This window comes from Paralichthys olivaceus, chromosome 23, assembly GCF_024713975.1.
Source record: "Paralichthys olivaceus isolate ysfri-2021 chromosome 23, ASM2471397v2, whole genome shotgun sequence".
Taxonomy (NCBI): domain Eukaryota; kingdom Metazoa; phylum Chordata; class Actinopteri; order Pleuronectiformes; family Paralichthyidae; genus Paralichthys; species Paralichthys olivaceus.
Window position 1 is genome coordinate 13,114,491 of NC_091115.1, and position 22,020 is coordinate 13,136,510.

At 42.2% G+C, this 22,020-nt stretch overlaps 4 protein-coding genes and 1 non-coding gene across 6 annotated transcripts in view; 3 read left to right on the plus strand and 2 right to left on the minus strand.

Moving 5' to 3' along the window:
* cdk17 (cyclin dependent kinase 17) overlaps window positions 1-2,870 on the minus strand; it is a 41,278-nt gene extending 38,408 nt beyond the window's left edge. Inside the window, exon 1 of the mRNA XM_020092286.2 lies at window positions 2,753-2,870. The gene's annotated coding sequence lies outside the window, so the exon portion shown is untranslated. The remainder of the gene's footprint in view (window positions 1-2,752) is intronic.
* phyh (phytanoyl-CoA 2-hydroxylase) lies at window positions 1,141-7,361 on the plus strand. Of its 2 annotated transcripts, none has more exons than XM_069519414.1 (10): window positions 1,141-1,302; window positions 1,390-1,498; window positions 2,331-2,389; window positions 2,772-2,882; window positions 3,085-3,253; window positions 3,468-3,549; window positions 5,038-5,219; window positions 5,319-5,468; window positions 5,632-5,763; window positions 6,447-7,361. In XM_069519414.1, exons 2-10 carry the CDS (start codon window positions 1,433-1,435, stop codon window positions 6,498-6,500), a joined length of 1,005 nt encoding a protein of 334 aa, XP_069375515.1. In that variant the 5' UTR covers window positions 1,141-1,302; window positions 1,390-1,432; the 3' UTR covers window positions 6,501-7,361. The 2 variants fall into 2 exon arrangements, with proteins under 2 accessions (XP_069375515.1, XP_069375514.1); XM_069519413.1 differs by having other exon boundaries at window positions 1,218-1,236.
* On the plus strand, window positions 3,728-3,799 carry trnaq-cug (transfer RNA glutamine (anticodon CUG)). The gene has a single exon. It is a non-coding gene; the product is annotated as a tRNA-Gln (tRNA).
* A 146-nt stretch (window positions 7,362-7,507) lies between the features above and the next one.
* Window positions 7,508-13,159, plus strand: ucmaa (upper zone of growth plate and cartilage matrix associated a). The gene is made up of 5 exons (XM_020092182.2): window positions 7,508-8,387; window positions 9,075-9,134; window positions 9,223-9,315; window positions 11,476-11,574; window positions 12,672-13,159. Exons 1-5 carry the CDS (start codon window positions 8,330-8,332, stop codon window positions 12,758-12,760), a joined length of 399 nt encoding a protein of 132 aa, XP_019947741.1. The 5' UTR covers window positions 7,508-8,329; the 3' UTR covers window positions 12,761-13,159.
* Window positions 13,160-14,196: 1,037 nt separating this feature from the next.
* Window positions 14,197-21,555, minus strand: mcm10 (minichromosome maintenance 10 replication initiation factor). Its single transcript, XM_020092519.2, has 18 exons — window positions 21,328-21,555; window positions 20,641-20,692; window positions 20,282-20,566; window positions 19,945-20,157; window positions 19,691-19,831; window positions 19,392-19,596; window positions 19,144-19,309; window positions 18,413-18,580; window positions 17,772-17,888; window positions 17,487-17,683; window positions 17,088-17,173; window positions 16,727-16,840; window positions 15,960-16,454; window positions 15,445-15,575; window positions 15,189-15,302; window positions 14,860-15,005; window positions 14,572-14,614; window positions 14,197-14,465 (listed from the first exon to the last, which is right to left on the minus strand). Exons 2-18 carry the CDS (start codon window positions 20,645-20,647, stop codon window positions 14,382-14,384), a joined length of 2,712 nt encoding a protein of 903 aa, XP_019948078.2. The 5' UTR covers window positions 20,648-20,692; window positions 21,328-21,555; the 3' UTR covers window positions 14,197-14,381.
* Between the last annotated feature and the right edge of the window lie 465 nt (window positions 21,556-22,020).

Genomic DNA, 22,020 nt, shown 5'->3' on the forward strand with positions numbered 1-22,020 from the left:
AGTGCACTCCGTCATGTAGATAGAGGTTTGTCTTAAAAAACCTCAGGAGTGGATGTTCAACCACTTCACCTCCAAACTGGTGAACAGCCTTCAGCATGACTTTGTTGACTGTCCTCCTGTCACCGTTGATGACCCTTGGTTCACCGTAGCGCCACGCCTGCCGCTCATTGATGCAGGAGAAAAGAATCCTCATGGAGGGGAATTCTTTGTGGAGCTGCATCAAGCCCCTTTTCATTTCATCTGCAAGGTTCTTGGCTGGCATGAGGCCCAGATCGTTCCCACCAGCGTGAACGACCAAAATGTCTGGGGCCCCCCGCGTGGACAGTTCGCTGGAAAAGCGAGGAAGGACTCCACTCCACCGCAGGCCTCCTTTGCCAAACCACTCCACTTTAGCATTGAGGCCGAAGTTCTGGCCAAAGCAGTCAAAGGCAGCTTTCTCCCCACGGTGGATGTAGCTCGAACCAATGATCCAGATGTTTTTCTGTGAGGCTTTTGGCTCCGTCACAGAGGGCAGGTCCCAGACAATCCTGTTGATCCTGACCCTAGGTTTAGGATCCACTGGTGGTATAGGAGACACTTCTGGGGTATGAGGAACCTCAGTGATGGTCACCTCTTCCCCAGTGGTTATCCTCTTCCTCTTGGAGAGGGGGGACAGCTCTTGAGGATTTTCAATGTCCTCAGTGAACTCACTGAAGGGCCTTTTAATGCATCCCCAGCGCAGCCTCTGGATGGGCTGATGACATTGCCCTTTCTCCTCTCCGCAGAGCCGGAGCCTCTTCCTCTCCCTTGAGAAGCTTCCTGGTTTTCTCTTGCGGATTCCGGGATGCGAAACCTCAGAGAAGCGTCTCTTTCTTGACTCGCGCTGCATGGTTGACTTCCTCGCAGTCAGACAACCAAAGCTACGCAGATCAGACATTTCTTCAAACCTTCTGAAAGCACAGGCAGAGCTCGTGAAAACACGTCTTACTCTAACCTGCAGCAGAAGAGTGATGAACAAATGTCATGCGGATGAGAATATTAAAGGAAAATGGCTTTAATGCCAAAGATCAATGTACATAAATAAATATACATACATACATACATACATACATACATAAATGGATCCGAATGGGTTGTATTGCCAAGCAGGTTTACACATACAAGGAATTCGCTGTGCTGTATTTGTGCATGTTTTAAAAAAAAAAACAGGAATCAAAAATGAAATATGAAAGGTAGAGAGGGACTGTGCAATAAGTTGTAAGTAAACACTAGAGACTGGATTGCCCATTGAAGTACTGCTAGTCCGTTATTTGCAAAGTACAGGTAGTATAATACGTTTATTATTCTGTTATAATATCTGTGTGTGTGTGTGTGTGTGTGTGTCATTTAACCTCTGTCCCACTTTCTCAGTTCTCGCAGATCGCATTGGGACAGAACACGGCCTGGCTGCAGGATGTCTCGGGCTGCGAACAGACTCAAGCTGCTGATCGATCATCTTGATCGATCTCAAGCTGCGATCGTATCCTTTCATTCACACCGTGTCATCATTCCGGATCACCGGAGCTCCACGGGACCGTACGGACCGACCCCCGGTTAGCGGAGCACCGAGCGGCGCTGCCCCGGTGCAGCAGCCCGGGGTCTCTGTGCAGCCACCGGACCTCGGTCCACAGAAACTGGAGGTTAAAGGTTTGAGTTTGAGCATTTTGGTGTTTTACTGAACTGTACAAGTGTCACAGTCTCAGTCAAGTCTCCTCCAATATGTCTCTCTATCTGGGGCATTAGCTTAAGATAGCTCAGAAGGCTAACCTGTCCGTTCACTGCCCGTTAGTTAGCTGCTAGCATTTATCCTGACAAGCTAAAGGAAACATCATGTTTTGTGTGTTTGGATTATCACGCAGCTTCTCACATGACAGGGAAGATATGAGACAGATCGTGTGTCTCTGCTTCTGCTGTCAGGACATGTGGACAACAACAAAGCAGCATCATGTCCTGGAAGATGGACAGTTATGTTATCTTCTTATGACTAGATTACTGTAACCTGCTAACTAGACATCCATTAGAAACTCTAGCATCTATGATACTAACAAACAGATCATATCACCATAATCATAAGAATAGATCATATCACTATGAATAGATCATATCACTATAATCATAACAATAGATCATATCACTATGAATAGATCATATCACTATAATCATAACAATAGATCATATCACTATAGTCACTAAGAAGAGGTTGGATTTAAAATTGATCTGAGGGAGTTGACATCTGGAGACACACGTATAATCTCTCCCTCTGGGACATTGTGAACTTTCGCCTTGTTTCCCCCTTAACTGGTTTTCTCCAGCGAGCAGCACCGACCGCAGCTCAAACCTTCACCCACAGCAGCCACCCGCACAGACTGAGGTGAGCTCCACATTAAGTTTGAAGTGCTTCCTTAATTCCGACGCAGCATTTGGCAGCTTCAGCAGTTGCCTCAGGGCAAAGGTTCTTGTACCAGACAAGCCGTGTTATCATTCACCTCTGACACAGTTTACATCAGCAGACAGTTGTGCCTTTATTTGTTCAGGTGGACCATAACTGTCAAGTTGTTTTGAGGTGGTGTAGACGCAGTTATATGAAACCATGCTGAGCAGAGGCACTGATGTAGCAGCTTTTTCATTGTAAATCTAATAGGACTTGTAATGCAACACCACTCACTGTCTGTCAATCAATTCCCTACAAACTGCTTTTGATTCCAAACACATAAGAAGCTTCAGTTGTACTCACTGTCACTTCTCTTCGGCAGATACACATTTGAGACGGACCTGCTGAGCCCAGAGCAGCGACTCTTCTATGAGGAAAATGGCTTCATCCTCATCAAGAACCTGGTGTCGGAGGAGGACATCGACAAGTTCAGGTGACCATCACAAACTCTGGCACCTGTAAGGGAAACAGTGCTTTACCACAAGTGTATGAACTCATAATATCTGTAAAACAGTTTCAATGATAAGGACCACCATCAACATCATTAACCTTCAATCTTAGTCTCATTGTACGTTTGTATCAAAATACTCACTAAAAGCTTTCAGGTGTCAAAATAATCTTTGAACATTCTCCAGGAAGGAGTTTGAACGCATCTGTCGAAAGGAAGTGAAAGTTCCCGGCATGGTGGTGATGAAGGACGTGGCAATCGTCAACTCAGAGTTCGTCGAGGATCAGAGGGCCGTCTCTAAACTCCAGGACTTCCAGGAGGATCCTGAACTGTTCCGGTACTGCACCCTACCACAGGTACAACAACATACATGTACAGAGATGCGACACTGGTGCATTATTGTCAAATTAGTTGTGGTACACTTATTTTTAAAGCTGCTATTTGTAGACTGTTTTTTTTTTTACTGTTTTTATCCACGGGCAAAAGTTATTTTGGATCGAAAAGTAACTTAAAATTTGAAATAATTCAAACCCAAACTCTAATCAACCAAACCTTGGCTTTTTGTGTTAGATCCTGAAGTATGTGGCGTGTTTCACTGGACCAAACGTCATGGCCATGCACACCATGCTGATCAACAAGCCTCCTGATGCAGGTACGGAGTGAGGAGATTACATTATCTGAGCAGAACTGATTTGTTGATGAATCATTAAATTGATCTGCATAAAATGTATAAATTGTTGAAATTTGCTGCTCTCGTTGTTTTGCTGTAGATGAGCATTAGCTCAATATTTGTGCTGTGGATCGCGTAACACTAGGGGGCAGGAATAACTGGTTCCATGGTGTAATGGTTAGCACTCTGGACTCTGAATCCAGCGATCCGAGTTCAAATCTCAGTGGGACCTGATTTTGGCAGCAGTCAGATATCTACAAGTTGCTTTGAGGAAGTAATGGTACAACCACATAATTCAATCTGTCACGTTCACAAGTGCATCATAAAAATATCTTTGGGCCAAGTTCACAACACACACAAAACCAGATTGAGGCTTTATCTTTGTAACAACAAATCGTTAGACGTAGCGATCAGAAGACGGTGAATTGAGGCTATAAATGGATGAACATGGTCAGCAACAAACCTCAAATAGGCTGTGGTATTCAAACCATGAGTGACTGTGCCAAGAAAACATTCTCCACACCAGCAGCAGCAGCAGACTGCACTCTTGACACCGCTGACACAAAGCAGTGATGGGTCCATGTTGCTGAAGTCACACGTGTGACAGCAGAAATCCACATTCATCAGACCAGCCTTCACTTATTCCAGCCTTTTCCCAACTGTGATTGTGCCGCACCACCAGTTGGTGTTGTCCTAATATTGTAATGAAAACGTGCAATTTATGGGCTGTGTACACAACCCTCCTGCACCGATCATTCTAATTATTCTTTATTATTAAAAATGTAACATACCACATGTAGGTTTTCATGGCCAGGACAGCTGAGTGGTCTAAGGCGCTGCGACTGTTGATCGGACAAAACAAATGTTTTGTAAATATCAGAACTTCATAAGTGAGAGAAAATGTGATTTTTCTCAAATTGTTTGACCGGTTATAGAACAAAGAATCATCCATCCATTCATTCATTATCTATACTACTTATCCTTTAAGGCAGGGTGGGGAACCTTTTTTCTATCTAGCCATTTTAATTTTAACAACATCCTTCGAGGACCATAGTAAATTACAGTTTATTATTAACACATCCAGGCAAACTGGCTTGCCTTTCACTTCCATGAAAAAATAGTAATTGGTCAATTTTTCCGGCCTGATCAAAACAGGCTTGTGGGCCACATACAGCCCAGAAACCAGACGTTCCTCACCCCTGCTTTAAGGGTTGAGAGGGTTTGTTTGTTCTACTATTACTGTATTAAAGAGTTATAATCAGTTTAACGTCATCCAGCCTCGCCCAGGTATTATTTATCCTCAGTTTAAGTTTAATGGTGCCCTGTGGAGTTTTACATTTTTTAAATCCTGCATTATTTACTAGTTTGCAATCCCTGCCCAGTCCCCATTGCTCAACTCCTTGTGCCAAAAATATTGCTATATGGCCCGATAGGTGAAATGAGTAATGTAGTTTGTGTCCTGTGTTTCAGGTAAGAAGACATCACGTCACCCGATGCATCAGGATCTGCACTACTTCCCGTTCCGACCGGCCGACCGGATTGTCTGCTCCTGGACGGCGATGGAGAAAGTGAACAGGCAGAACGGCTGCTTGGTCGTCCTGCCAGGAACTCACATGGGCACGCTGCAGGAGCACGACTACCCTGAATGGGAGGTACACAACCGCACACAAATAACACTGCCAGAAGCACGATCACACCAGCACACACACACACACACACGTAGAGTATCTCAGCACTGTGTTTGTCCTCAGGGTGGGGTGAACAAGATGTATCACGGTGTACGAGGCTATGACTCGCAGCTCCAGAGGGTGCACCTGGAGATGGAGAAGGGCGACACCGTTTTCTTCCACCCGCTGCTCATCCACGGCTCTGGCATGAATCAGACACAGGGCTTCCGCAAGGTACTACATTGACCTCAATGCACCTGGTGTTCCAGCGTTTCCCAGACCAAACACCCTTCAAATTCACAGGGTTTATATGCTTCTATTTATCTGAAATAAAAACCACAAATTGTATTAATATTATGAATTCAATGTGTGTGTGTGTGTGTGTGTGTGTTTCCAGGCCATCTCCTGCCACTACGCCAGCGCTGAGTGTTATTACATCGACGTGAAAGGAACCACACAGGAAAACATAGAGGAAGAGGTGAAGGAGATCGCGGCCAGGAAGTACGCTGTGGACGAAATCACTTTCAAGGTCAGAGATTTACATTCATATAACATTCTTTGATTTGAAACAGTGTAACGTGTAACAGACTGGATTTTGAGGTATTCTAGACGGTTTGTTGACAACACAATTATAAAAGCAACGACACGAATACAAAAGCCACGCAGCGGAAACACAATGTAATCACAGGGAAAATGAGGGACGACACTGTTGACAGTGAAGTGAGCAGAGTTACATTCTGCGGTCAAGCTTGTTGCCACTTAAAATGTGATGCCTGTCTATCTGAGGTGTAGGTCCAGGTGCTCCAAGCACCTGTACTGTTTTTGGTATTTGTGTGTGGCTTTTGCATTTTCCTTTAATGTGCTTTTGTGAGACGTCTCGTCCACCGTAGAATCCAGCACGATTTCTCAAAACACGTGATCAGACGAATGAGTTTGTGAGCATATGCTTTAAAGCTCAGTGCAATGAGAGAGCAGTGATGGTGACAAATTAGACCGAGAACCGAGAATTAGAGCAAACACACGGATGCAGCTCACACAGATTAACTGGAAGCTAAGCATTGGTTGTGAGAATGTGATGTGATGGGTTAAAAAGTCCAGAATTCACTTTACAGGACTCGCTATTTTCACAAAGAGAGAAAAAATGACTCTGGTGTGAATATTCTTGCTAAATTATTAAAAAGGAGAATTGAATCTTTAACTCTTCCTCTACAGGATGTCTGGGCTTTCAGAGGTCGTCTGGTGCAGGGAGAGAGAGTTTCCCTGTGAGGACGCCATAGATGTGCTTCAGAAGATGGCTACTTATAGGAAAATCCCTATATTCTTTTAGCAGAGGAGGAATAGAGTGTTTAAGACTACTTACTGTACATCTAATCATGCTCAGAAGAGTGGGGGCATCTGTTCTGGAAAAGTGCATTTTGTCCTAATAGAAAACATAAAGACAGAGAATAAGATTGAAATGAAATATGTAATTTACTGAGTCCTGATGAAAATGAATCCTCTGACTTTCTTTCAACCTCCTGGAATCTTCCGGAACAATGGAACACAATGGAAATAGGTGTTTAATTCACCAAAACCTTCATAGAAAGGGACGTTAAGTTGACAGATATAAGCCTCAGAAAGACTTGTGACATGTTGCTTTGACAGGAAAATGAGAATTACTGACTGGCTGATTAAAGCACTAACATGGGTCATGACTAGGGTAGGTCCAATATTCTATTCTAATCTGGTAACAATCTGGTGAAATGTTTATATAACAAAATCATCCTTATTCTTTTAAGACACATTATTTCTTTATTTTACATGTGTCTGTTGTTCGACAACATTCTAAGGAATTAGTGATGTGTTGCCACTTCAGATAAGCAATGATATCTCAGAAACAAATCATATATCTTTTAGGAACTGATAAGCAGAACTTTCTTTTCTCACTGGTAACTGACACTTGGGATTTGGTTTTAAGTTGGAACTCCAGCCTTGACCGTTTAAACTGCCTTATAAACGTATCACTGTGTAAATCTTCTTGTTTCAGTGGATTGAGTGTTTGATAATGAGTGAGTGGGTTTTAATATCGTTTGTATGATAATTATAAAGTTTTAATAACATTAATAATAAAACTCGCTGCTATAGTTACCAGACTTTGCTTTGACTTTCTCTAGAGTTTCAGACACAGCTGCCACTTTGACCTGTGAAATATAATAATCAGTCGTGCCATTCATATGCAGGAAACTGAAATGTGGAGAATGTGTCACAGAGGTGGATGGTGATAAACTGCCTCATGCACACCCACACATGCTAGTTACACACATTCACTGCATTTTGACACATGCAGCACAGAAGAGCCCATTTCAGAGTTAAAGCCAAATACGAGGATATATTTTGCACACACCTGCATATTCGCATAAATACACAAATGCAAGTACTGCAAATAGTTTTCAGGCTCATTTGCTGCTAAATATGCCCCAGACTCCAGATCTGAACATAGTGGCCTGTCGTCTCTGCCCATTTTCCTGCAAAGGAAACTGTTCCCTAGTACACACAGCTACACAGTATTTATTCCTGTAATGTTTTACCTGTACAGTCCAGTGTTATATTTTCTTTTAAGATGATTAAGAGAACCTGACGACCCTAAGTCAAATTTGAATGATTCAATTAGATTTCTTCAGCTCCTCCAATCAATATTTTATATTTACAATGTCTCGGATGACTTTTTGTGACGAAGCCGCTGAAAAGAATTACACCAGCCTGCAAATTTAGTTTATAAATTAACTTATTGGAAAAAGCATTTCTTCTATATGTTTTTGATTATTTGGGCCTCCTAAGTCTTTTTCATTTCTGACTTTCACTGTCTACCAAACCCTGGTTTCTACTTAAACCTCAACCCATTATTCCTCTTTTACCTCCTTGCTTTCTTCTTCTCCTTCTTCCCATCCCTTGGGAGATTGAAATTCCAGCAGCTTCCCTCCCCTCTCCAAGCCGTTCTCCCTTTCCATCTCCTCCCACTCCCTTTCTTCCCTTCCCTCCCTTATCTTCCTCTCCTCTCCCAGTTGAGTTAGGTGCACTGTTTAAGTCCAGTACAGCTCTTACCTGGCTCTGTCAACATGTCCTGGACTCGAGTGTTTGTCCTCTCTGTGCTCACCACCCTCCTCATCCTCACCTGTGAGTATTGTGTGTGTGTGTGGGCGGGGTGGGGAAAAGGAAGAGTGGGGGAAGGAGGGGATTTGGGGATTTGACATCTTCAGGGGAGATAAGCAGAAGAGATTTGAGCATAAAAAACACAATATATGGATATGTACTGTCACTACTTAATATGAAAATTAATATTTATCATGGGAGAACTTTAGACTTGACTTTTAATATATGAGTTAATTTGTTGATTTGACCATTAGTTTCATAATAACCTCATAATAACAGGTCAGGTCTCAGAATATATGATAATTATTGTTTTACAACTACAATAACAATATTTGCATCAAAGTTTTAAGAAATGTTTCCAGAGGTGATTAATGAAAATAAATTTGTCTCAAGCTACTGAAATACTTCAGGCTCGGTCACTTTTTCCAAATTAAAGTTACATTTGGCCGTGATTCACCAATACTTTTGGTCTGTTTCGAGCTGGTGCATCTGTAAAAGAGTTCAAGTTCAGCAGCCAAATGATTTAGACAGAGTTATCAATTTGTGATTGTTTCTCTGGCTTCCACTGACTTTAAAAAAAAACTGCTAATGCACTGCTAAATGTTGCTGATTTGATTCAGTGACATAATCAGTTCAGTTTGAAGATTCTTAGTTTGGATAAAATGACAAAAGCAAAAAACAGTAAATAAAAGTTTCTCCTTTTGCCCTTAGTTTCCAGTTTGGTGGAAAACGCCGCAGTACGGGACGACCCTAAACCAGCCGACCCTAAAGGTGGCACCAGTTCTACACTCTTCACTTTTTCACATAACTTTGACTTTGTCTTCCATGTGTGACCTCAAACATGTGATCTGACCCTCAGGCGCAGCACGGCAGGTGTTCATGCCCGAGTCGGACGCCTCCAACTTCTTCAAGCGTCGTAGTCGCCGTTCGGTGGAATACTATGAGTTCCAAGGTGAGGCTGAGATAAAGGCTGCTGCTGCCGGCCAGAAAGATGTGGTTTTTAAATGTCTGCAATAGATAACGGATACTCCTTTTTTAATTACGACTGGAAAATCCTAAATTTGATAAATATGTGACCTGATAAGACAAGATGAATTCAAGCAGTATTACTTCTCTTAAAAAACTTTTTTATATTACAGTCTTAAAATGTCGTGTCAGTAGTAGAATACCAGCAGGATCTTGACTGAAATGTCTGGTAGTGAGAAGAAGATGAGTGTCGGCGGTGGTGTTTACTCATACTTGGTGTTATATGTGTGGTTGATGTGGCCACACTGTGGGCAGCCTTAACTACGGATGATTGCTCTCCTGTATAGAGAACGTGTGTATGTGGGTCTGTGGGGGAGTTTTGCTTTGTTGGTTTGTGGTTAAAAGGATTCACTCATTATGTATTCACCACTATGTCGATGGAGGGGTGGGTGAAGTGTTGGGCTAAACAGCGTTGCAGCCAAATTCAATACTTTTGAAGTAAATGGTGACCACAACGTAAAAATATCCTCCTCCAGAGCAACGTTCACATCTGGATCACAGAGGACAGTTAGGCTCAAAACAGTTTCCAGTTGAATTTGAATGTCGGGGCTGATGGATACTTGGATGACACCACAGGAGCATTATTTTTTTAGTTGTAGAAGTGGACACTATTTACTTTACTCTGATTGCATTAGATTTTCAATTGTATTTACCCCTGAAACTCCAAAGAGTAGATAATGAGTGAATTTTCATTTTTGGGTGAACTACCCCTTTAAAGTCTGAGGATTATAGTACTTTTGTTTTGACCGCGAGCTGTGAAAGTTCAAGAGAGAAGCAGAGACAGCGGAGGGGAATCTTAGGCAGGTGTTTTTGTAGCAGCTCACAAACACATGCACACTCGAGCTGGAGGCTGCAGAAGGAGTCACAGGGTACTATGGAGCAGGCTGTCCCTCTCTGCTTCTCTGCACAATAAGCTCATTCTTCCACTGCCAGCATCCGCACGATACACACACCGACACACACACAAGAGGTGTTGCAGGAGAATCTTGCAAACATACAAGGATCGTATCATCAGCATGCGCCTCTAAATCAATCTTTCACTGACTAGAAGCAGATTCGTGCAGCCGGAGATGAAAGAATGGAAAGGGCCACACTTGCCAATATTCAGCATTTCTTTCCATCTTTTCATTTAAGCATTTCTTTGTAAACGTCCCTCTTTTCTGCTGAAACCCATCAGAGAAGCACATGTGTGCCCCTGAACCAGCCTCCTGAGACAAGGCTGTGTCTCAGTTCGTCTTGCCCGACAAATGGAGCACCAAAAAAAAGGTCTTGGCATTGAAAACACAGACCCACATTCCTGGAGAGAGGTCGATTGTGCACCTTGCCAGCCCAGTAGCTAAGGCTAGAATTTAAGGAGCATTAAAAAAATTGTTGACCAAGAAAAAGTACCAGATTGTGCACCATTATTTAAAGCTATGGATGGTAATCCTGGAAAAGATAGCTAGAGCAAGGGACAGAGAAATGCATCTGATAAAATACACGACCCCAACAATTTGGCAATGCAGTAGCTTCAGTCTGGATGAAAGTGGAGGAGCGACCAAATGACTGACTGGCTCTGCTATAGAGACAAGCCCCGAATCAATGTGGAAAATACGTTTGCAGAGTAGACGCAGGTCTGTGTTTCCATGGAACTTTGTGTTGTTATCCTACAATTATAAGCTGATTATGAAATTGAGGGAAAAACAAAGTCAGAGTAGTAAAGTCTAATATATACGATGGCTGCTCTTTACCTGCATGGGTGGGGATAGGGAGGAGGAGGTGTTTACTTAAATACACATTACAGTAAGTAGTGCAGGTTGACTACATTTATTACTAACTAGACACACTAGACACTTGCATGCATCAAACAACAATCAAAGGTTTTTGTTTGAGGTTTTCATTGATCTAATGGTTAATAAGACTTCAGCTCTACAGCCATGGTAGCAGCTCTGTGAGGCTGAATGCTTTGAGCCAAATGTGAACCATGCCAGCAGTTGATGCGTCAAGGTTGTTTAAGGAGGGAACAGGAAATGGCTGCACCCGTTTTATCGATCAGTATCATGAGTGGGTGCATGCAGATGACACTGTCGTCTTCTCCTCTCTGCAGCTGAGCAGAGGGTACGGCTTGCAGCGGATGAGCATAGGAGGGAGTACAAAGAGGAGCAGAGGAATGAGTATGAGAACTACGTCGAGGAGGAGCGTGATGGTAAGACCTGGATTCAGCTGCTTTTGGTTTTCAGGACTCGAGGTAGAATGAATGAAAACAACTTTCTACAGGTGTGAAATAATGAAGAAACCACCGTCCAGCTGTCCCTCAATTCCCCCTTTCTACAGAGGGCTGGAAATACAGATGTTTACTCTGCTCCAAGACACTAAATTAGGCAGAAAGATGGAGCATAGAGACTGAGCATCCCTTTTATTTCATGTTGTAAGCATTAGCTCCAGCTGGTCCTTGTGGACAACCTTAAATATCACTTGTCACGAGAAAGGCTCAATGAAAGAATCGACCACGGGAAGCCAGAGTTTTTGTTTGGATCTCAGATGAACCGCTCGGCACCCACGAGCCTGTGGGCTTCAGCAGAGGGCCGGAGACTCCACACCGATTCAAAGTGTTAATTTGTGGTTGACCCCATACCGACAATCTTCTCTGTGGTTGTCTGTCAGCATGATAAAGTTGCAGTGACAGTTTCTAAAATAAGAACTGCTAACCACAAAGATGTGACTGCTTCAACGTCAGAGACGCAGTGTTCGGGGTTATGAGTTATTTTAGGAAAACAAAAATAACTGATCCGGTTGAAGGAAGACAAGTGAACACAGTCCATCAAAACGGTCAGTGCATGCACCACTTCAGCATGAATAGAGAAAAACATGTTATTCTGAATTAAAAAGATACTATTCCAAGATGGCTACACCACTGCAGTCGCAAATGCAAAAATAAACTTGAGGTTTTTTTTAAATTGCACATTAACAAATGATGTTGGTCATTTTGTTTCGACACTTGCACTTGCCTTTGGATCACAGAAATGTTCAATGTGTCTAGTTTACAATGACTGCTGGGAGATAAACAGCTTTTTACTGTTCTGCTTGTAAACAGTCAGTGCGATGATGTGTTATCGTAATAACGCAGTTTTACAAACAGTAAAGTGCACTTAGCTAAATGCTAACAGTTTAGAGGACTGATATATAACTTTAATGATATTTTACCGATTTGATGTTCAGAGTTATAAGTACTTTCAGTCGAGTATCGAGTTATTGTAAAAATATTAATTATAGCTGCTTTAATTGAGCGTTTGTTTTCCACAGAGGTAAATGAGAGATCGAGGGAGACGAACGAGCAGCTCAGAGAATATCACTACGATGGCCTTTATCCTCGCTACCACTGGTTCCACTGAGCACACCTGCTGGGGTGGGAGATACAGCGCCTCTCACTGGGGCAGCAGTGGTACTGCTACTGTGACACGTGGAGAGCCAGTGCTGAAATCTTTACCGTATTTTTTCTACTTTAATCTGCAGGATGAAAGTTTTCTTTTGCTTTATTTTTTATACAGCCTAAACTGTGCAATATGTGTCTCCATGTTAAACTGTAGAGTGCATTTAAAGTGCACTTTTTGTATTGAAGCTAAAAGTTATCGTTACTGTTTTGCATGCTCGGTTTTATTGCCTTTTTACACATATTCATGGTTATATACATATATATATAAATATATATATATGTCGTTCAGTCAGCCTGAGAGTGACATCATTACTTAAAGTGTAAATGACAAATAAAGAGGAGATTCCTTATTACCAGACCACTGATGTGTTTTGACTCGAGCGAGCACTGTCTGGTATTTGGAGAATTTAAAGGGAGGGAGGTGGTGTGGAATAAAAGAGAAGAAGAGGTGAGCTGCAGAAGTCATCAGGCAGAAATTCATCCCACATTCCACTCTGGAAATATTAGACTGGGCAACGAGAGACTGAGGACGTAGAAAGAGGAGGAGGGAAAAAAGCAGCAACGGGGTAATGAGAAAAAAAATTAATTAAAGCTTCAAAATGATGAGGCATGGCTCTGTATAATTACTAATCACACTTATTTCATATCTATACCATGATTCCACCTCAGCTCTCTCCTGTTTAACACCATTGGCTCAGAGACTTGAGCGAGTGCCACTTGGCCTCTGCAGTCTTCGCTGCGACACATGGAGCGTGTTAGTGGAAGTTTGTGTCCCATCGAAGCCGACTGGTTCAGTCCCCGTGAAGAAAATGTCTCTGTTCATAACTATTAACAGTAAATGGGATTCTTACAGTAATAACTCCTCACTAATGCAATACAGAAATAAGTTCATTATACAAGCAAACAGCCTTATCTTAACATAAAAGATGATTCCAAGACCTGACAGTCCCCTTTCAATCAAGCTGCAAGAATACTGCATGAAAGAATCCTCAATTTCTTATGCCTAATATTAGTTTTTTGGGATCTCACCTTGTATCTAGATGGATAATCCTTTTTCATAGCAGACATTTTGACGGACCACAGCAGGACTAGCACAGATCTAAGAACAACAATGGCTCTGTTCAGTTCAAGTGTCTCAGGTAGAAAAGACTGTGTGACTGTGAGGCAGCAGGAACAACAGGGTCCTGAAACTGAAGCATACATTTTCATTCATTCCTTTTCTACTGTTGTGAAAAGGTCTAACAATGAGGAAACAAGGCAATCATTACTATTCAGTCACATTATATAAAAACTGACCTGATGTTGCTGTTTTGACCTGAGGGACTTATTTACCATCTTTTCTTCACTTGTGCTTATCAGCTGCAAACTGAGTAGAAACACACATTTCACATTAAGTCTTATGCAAATTCTTACTTTAATAAGATTCTTTCCAGCCAATGTAATCAGACATTTAAATCTCCATAATCAACATGTTTAAAAACAAAATTTACAGACATTTAGAAAGACACACGACAAACAAACAAAGTATAAGTACACACTGTTCCCTTGACAACCAGTTTGCAGCAGGGATGAAGATGAAGTCACTTCATGCTGTTGAGGAACTTTCCATGCTCATCTCCTCGAGGCTGGAGAAGCTCCCCGGCGATTTTTGGTCCTATTTTCTCCTGTAACAAAATATCAACAACAACCTCAGGAGTGTTTTTTTTCACAGCCGTAAATTTATTTATTTGACTTTACATGAGAGGAAATCTGAGCCAGAGAGAGATTTACCTTCAGCATCCCATCACGCTCCCATTTAAATAGACCACAGTTACTGCAATGGTAAAACAGCATTAGTTATTCATGCCACAAAGGGAGAAGAGATAGAAAATCAATCAAATAAAAACACTACACTCTTTGATTGTATTCATTAGTCCAGATGCTACTCAAGTTTAGCTTTCATTCACTATTGCTGAACTAATGGAAAGTAAAGCATTTCAAATTCTCTGACCCTAACCCAGGAATAAAGAACACTTCAAAATTAAATGTGAGAAAGAGACAACAAAGCCGGAGTCTCACCCGCAGTGTTTGTGCGGCAGTCTGTCCAGAGCGATGGCTCTCTGTCCACACGGACATTTGAAGAAACGTTTAAGTGCATCGTGCCACCGCAGGGCGTGATTCTCCTCCACGCAGCGATCCGCCGGCTTAAAGTAGGTGTAACCACACTGGAATCAGGGGAACATGGGAAAAAAAAAAAGCTTACTTCTCCAACTTCTGAGACGGTCAGAGGCGACCAATCATCTCCATGTTCTCGTTTATGATTATTTCAAACCTTAGTTGAAATAATTATTCATGATCATTTTTTAAAATAGCATAACAGACATTTGCTAATCCAAGCCGCTCAGTACCTTTTTACAGCTGACAGCCCGACACTTCATCTCTCTGATGCCCCTCATCTTCTCCTCCATCTGCTCTTTCTTCACCAGAACATCAAAGTAGCGCTCCTGCAGCTGGTACTCCGCCTAAGTCAGGGAGGATTCTTTAAGTTTCTTTAGTTTCAACACACTTTATTCAGATTTATATGTATCTGATGTAATAAATACAGAAGAACATCAGATGCACTCTAATCAAACTGGGCTACACAAATAGATGCACTGGTCATACCGCTTGTAGCACCGCCCCGTGACGAGATTTGGCGTTGAGGATCTTCTGGAACTCCTCTGACTGAAGGTAGCGGAGCTGCTCTCTCTTCTTCTTCTGGGCTGGCTCCTCTTCCTCATTGTTTGACGATTCACCTGTTCAGGTAAGTAACAGCCGGTGATGATAAACGAAATCCGCTAATTTCCTGTCGAAGAATTCTGAAATGAAGTGCACGCATTTCTTTTCATATGTAAGTGGATGTCTTGTCCTGTCATGAGTAAACGGAATGATTTATAAGTAAAAGTAGAAGCAATTTCATTTTGCTGCTACTAGCATTATTATTTGAAATCTTAAAATTAATCTAATTGCCACATATTGAAATGGTGAAGATCTGCCCCTTTAAAAGTTGTTTTTATACAAGAATTGTGTGTAATTGTGGGTATTTGAGATTGACAATAATTTGTACAGTGTAAGTTAATTATATTAGAAATAAAAATAAACATAAGGTACAGGAAAAAAATGTGTGAGTGTGCATGTACCTGTGGGTGAGGTCAGATTCTTCTCCACCCGGGCGTTGATTTCACCGTCATTACTCCTCTTCCTCTTCACAGAGTTGGGGTCTTCCTTTGCAAGCTTCGTCCCTTTTCCTTTCAGTCTCTTCAGAGCTGCCAGCTTGGCGGCTGATAGGCTCAGAGCGCTGGCAGCAGGGGCTGGAGGGGGGCCGTTCTCAAAAAAGAGGATGTCTTCCCCCTCAGAGAAGCCTCTGCCCAGGGTGGGCGTATGGGGCGCTGCAGGGCTTTGGGTGGATCTGGGCACCTCAGAAGCTGCTTTCGGGGACATCAGACCATCTTGGCCCCGTAAGGATGACGACAATCCGGGTTTGACCCCTGTAGAGTTCTGCACCACCCTTTTCTGGATATCATCTGCTCTTCGTCGGCGGTTCTCCAGAAGCTCCCGCTGCTTCTGTTTCTGCTGCTTCAGCAGGTCAGAGGCTGTGATGGACTGAACTGGAGCACCAGTCTCATCTTTGGAGACTGAGGATGGACAACAGATCAATAATGAGAATATCTGTGCACTGTAAATACCAGGCGACCAGTCAGGTAGCAACCCTGACAGATGTATGTAGGTTTTTAAGGGTTCTGAGGCACAAGAGTTGAGAATGTGATTGTGTGTTATGGCAACATTTTCCATTTCTAAGCTCAATTTTCTATTTTAAAACAGAACTTTAAATTGAACACAGACAGTGAAATCAATCATTGTTGTCAAACTGTACATTTGTTAGTACTAAGCAAACAGAGCTGTGTACCTGATTGGCTGCCCTGGACTAAGTGCTTCTTCAGCTGCAGAGCTCCTGGTGTTGGCATCGACAACAGACTCTTGAATTCATTTGTACAACCTGAAACTTCACCAGACTGCACACCTATCAAAGAAAAAAGCACAAAAAAATGAATTTTAGAGAGAATTGTTCATTTATTAAACAAATCGTAAAAAAATCTAAATATTTTTAAGATATAGATAATACATAAATATATAATATATAAATATATATATATATAAGATATAAAATGGAGGTGCATTTCCATGAAAACTATAGAAAATAAAATATATTGATCAGAGTGATTGGACTTGTAATTGTGTCCGCAGTATGAGTGTGTCTTCTTCCTTACCGAGCCTCTTGGCCTTAGCCACGAGCTGAGCCGAGCCTTTCACAAACAGCTTGTCCAGAGTTTTCTGGACGGGTTTGGAGGCGGTTCTGTAACACACAGATGTGCTCGTGAAAATGCCAGGCGGCTGAGATTCTGACCAAACCCACAGTGTGTTCCAGGCTTTAAATACAGCAGTAGATCTCCACAAATTGACTTCAACAAGATCATTTCAACCACTATCTAAACTGGGATCTCAGTTTGATACAAGACTGTCTGCAACAGAGGGGACTTTTAATACATTATTATATAATACATTAATTCTACCATTAATTAAATATGTTTCATTAAAATAAACTTTACATGTTGGCCATTGCATGAGAGTCATTTGCAAGAACATAAAATCAAGTGTCTACGACTCACAGTGACGAAGCACAGGCGGCCGAGGAAACGCCACCATAGTGGAAGCCGTCCTGACACAGCCGATCCTTCAGGCTGCCGCCCTTCCCTTTGAACTTGTTGGGAGCTTTTCCAGAGAATGCCGACTGCAGCTCAGCCCTCTTCGAGCTCATCTTCTTATACTGGGCCTTGACGTGATACTGGCAGAACTGGCACTCGTACTGTAAACAAACAACGGAATATTGAGAATATGGACATAAAAACATCGGTAAAATTAGGGAGAGAAGGAGCCTGAAGGAATGCACCCACCATGTTGACAATCTGAGAGCAGGGGTCTCCGTTCTTCTTCATGGCCTTGCAGGTGCCGAAGTCTTGAGCTTCCCCCATCAGCAGCACCTTCTGTGGGTGATCCACCGTCAGGCTGACCTGTACAAGTTCACCACAAACATACTTCCGGAGTTAGGAAGAGGATATCTCATGTAAACAGTTTTTTCTGGAGACATTTGATGATCTCTGAGAGAAAAGTTACGATTTTCAGCAGAAACTTTTCCCTAATTTTCTTAATATTCCAACAGGAGTGTTTCGAGGAGATCGGTTTCTGACATGTCATTCAAAGTTTAAGTTAAGGGCCACAGATGAGAGAACCAGACTTAGAACTGGAAGGTCATCGGTGGGATTCCCAGAACTGCAGGAAACATTTGGTTGGGGAACCTGAAAAACCAAATTGCTTCAGCAGAGCTGCTCGGTGGACATCATATTTAACTGGGGATTTTCGGCAGACGTGAATGTCGGGAACTGAAAACGCTGCTCTCAGCAAAACTAAATTAATAAAGGTGGTGATTTACTCGATGGTGGGTCTCTGGTAAAATAACTGCAGCAACATCAAGATAATGAGAGAAAACTATTCTCAAACTGTGCTGCTGAGAACTGGAAACTTCCTGTGCACTCACCCCATCATATCCGTCCTTCTGCTTCATGGAGTTTGGGTTGAGGAGCCCGATAACGGTGCCCTGCTCCGTCTTCCAGAGCTCTTTGTGAACTTCGCCAAACAGCAACAGAGACACATACACTTCCAGGTTGTGGAGGTCGTTCAGCTTCCAGACGCTGAAGGTTTTGCCCTGTGGAGAAGATGTGTTCAGACAGGGCTGTGATGCTGCACAGTATCTCCAATACATTTTAAGTTAGATTGAGTTTTACTGCTGTGATGAAAAAAACTCATCAATTAGTTTTTCCACCAATCACAATTTGTAGCTGCCAGTTTGCTGTAAGTTATTCGATCGATGATGTACATCCAGTGTTAGTTGTAACAGAGATATGGCTGCACTGAATAGAGACATGGAAATGGCAGAAATGTTTAAGAAAAAGCAGTGAAAACGTTAAATGGAACAAGTCCAGTAGTGCTGAAAAGTTTGAGTTTTAAATTAGTGAATAGTCAGACAAAATCCATTTATGCACTCCATCCATTGTATTTATGTGCCACATGATTGACAAACTAACAACCAGAGTGCACATGTTGCAGTATCTTTGTTTCATATAAAACATACAAGGTATGTGGAACAGGTGACACATTTTCAGTTTTTCCAGTTTGAATAAATGTGATTTGTAACTGGTGACACACAACAGTATTCAGCAAAACACAGACAGTTACAATCCAAGATGGGAGGAAGGTGAATAGACCTACACTGCCGCTGCTTTGTGGTGTGGCCTTGTTGACCAATACTGCAAACGTCACCCAGTCACTGTCCTCCAGCTTCTCCCGAGCCAAACAGTCTGGAACCTGCGACAGACGGATCAGACGGCGGTCACCCATCTTGCGGTCCATATCAATGGAGGAAACCCGAGGTTTTCTGAAATTGAAAAAAATGCCTTGATTCAGACTGAAAAGCCGTTTAAATAAAAAGTAAATCGCACATTTTTCTGTGTCCTCACCTGAGCCGCAGTCCTGAGTATTTTTCAACAGCCACATCTTTAGGAAGAGCAGGGAGAGAAGAAGGTTTGGGTGAAGCTGATGCAGCTGGTGACGGTTTGGTGAGGGAGGCTGGAGGTGAACGTCGGGGTTTGGAAACATTGCTGGTGCTTTCTACAGGCTTGAAGGAGCTGCCGAGCTTTATCTCCACGAGTGGCCCCCTATCCTCTAAGGGGAAAACAGAGAGGAAAGAACATCAGTCTTCAAATTACAATTCGCAATTCTGTTATCTATGAAAAGATGGTTTAAGTGTATGTTTGACCTGGTGATGTGCTGGGTTTGGCTAAGTGGGCGACCCTGGGTTTGCGTTTGAAGGAGTCAGCGTTTTTCAGCTGGTCAGAAAAGTCAGAAGACTCCTGAAGCTTCACGTTTCCTTCTCTGACTGGAGTGGATGAACACGTTGCTGCGGTCAGAAAACAAAGACACAATCATCGTCTGTTTCCCTCTCTGATTTATTTTGTACTTAAAGTGTAACATTAAATAGCAAACGTTTTCAGAGAACAACAAATCATTTACCTGCTTGTGTCTTCTGTGTGGCAGCTGCCGGTTTAGCCGTAGCCATTTTGGTGGTGATCTGTCGGGGAGGTGTTGGTTTCGGGGTCATGCGTTTGGGAGCAGTTGAGCTCCCTCCTGTCCTGACTGGAGTGGATGTTGGGGTGGAAACCTTCTGACTCACCTCCAGCTGCTGCTGCAACCTCTGCATCTGCTCTTGCATCTTTCTCAGCTCCTCTGGAGAGGGAAGACACACGGCTCCAGTGGTGAACACATACTCAGCCAGCAACATTATACTGAACTAAATTACTTTGCACATGAACAAGAAACAATTTTCAGCAGCGACTGCTATGGTTCAAACCTTGTAAATCTTCCTTGGACTTGGCTTCTGCTCCGTTTGACTTTCCTTTAGTGTCTTTCTCCTCATTTTCAATGTCATCCACATCTCCAAAGAGATCTGACACTGCGTCTTCTGTTCCTGCATTCTGCTCTTCCTCCTCTATGCCATCTTTGTACTCCTCCTCCTCGTTGTTGTCATCATCAAACAGGCCGTCTAAGTCGTCTGCCTGCCCCTGATCGCCCTGATCTTCGCCGACATCCTCGCTCTCGGCCAGCAGCGCCGTCAGAATGTCCAGATCATCCTCACCTGAACAGATAATGAGAGTAAATATTTTTTCCTGAACTGTTGATAACGTTTATTATAAGTCTTCTGATACTTACTGTCCATTTTAGATATATTAATGGTGCGGTTGATTTCAGATGACCTGGTGACCTATAAGGAAGCAGAATAACAGATGGAAGAGAATCTAATTTAGCAGCTCTTTAAGTTAAAAAGCATTTCTCTCTAGAAAAACACATTCACACACCTTTCAAGTTCAACTTGATCAAACGAAAAGGTTAACATGTTCATCGTGGAGCTTCAGATGAAAGACATGCAAACCAATATATATCCTATAACTCTTATTATAAATTATATTGATTGATAAAACGTTAACCCCATAAAGTAAACATTGATCATTTCAACCAAGGTAAGATGTCGAAGGAGAAATGTCCTTTCCATGTTATCATTTATGTCCAGGAAATGGAAGCACCAGTCTCACCACGTATACAATCTATAACTCAGCGGTGCTGAGCAGGAAACACAGTGTCCCCACTACTAACATAAAAAAAACTCCCATTCTATAGAAAGATTTAAGTAAAGTGTTGATTGTTCTTGTGGAAACTTTAGTATCTCAGAGGTTCACTGGGTCCATTTAAACCGACGTTCACACTCAACTTTTAATGTCCTAACCAGCTACTAAAGACTTTTAGGGTTTAATACAGACATGAGACATTTATCTGCGAATATCAGAATGAAACTGTTGATAAAATATTTTATGACGATTTAAAGATAATGACACAACTCACCTCGGGCTCTTATGAAGCTCTGGGTCCTTCGCTCTAAAGCAACTTTGACACACTTTCTAAACGCGCCCGGTCCGTTACTATAACACGCGCATCCCTGTAATTAACATTAAACCCAGCTATGAGCCATTACTACAGTGAGATTGAGTTAAACGTCTCATTCAGCTCGTCTCGTATCTTCTACAGAGACTCAGGGCGAGGGAGACGATCCAAACTGGCGCTAAACGGAGGACCCCGCTGTGTTGTCAAAGCGTCGTGAGGTGCCCGATAATTTGCCTGATTGAAAAAATAAAAGAGGTTTCTGTTTCGTAGACGTAGACCAGCGATTCGACAAAAAACTTAAGACTGAAGTTAAATAAACGAAATATTTATTTGAATAATTCATGGAAATTTACAGCAAAACAGCTCGATATAGTATTTATTGTTCTATTTTTGTCATGGCGAACTCAAGAGCCTACAATGTGTATTGACATGTTTGAGGACCGGGCAGTGTGGGGGGGATTATTCTTCTTATTATACATTATTAAATAATTGTGCCCAGAATTTAATTTAATTTATTTATTTTAAACTTCTTTCGTTATCCCACCTATGATGTGAATATTTATATATATTCATATTGAATTTGCTCAGTCTTATATAGATATTGTAAATGTTTTGCTTGTTGAATTTGTATTGTGTAATAAAAATGATAATAAA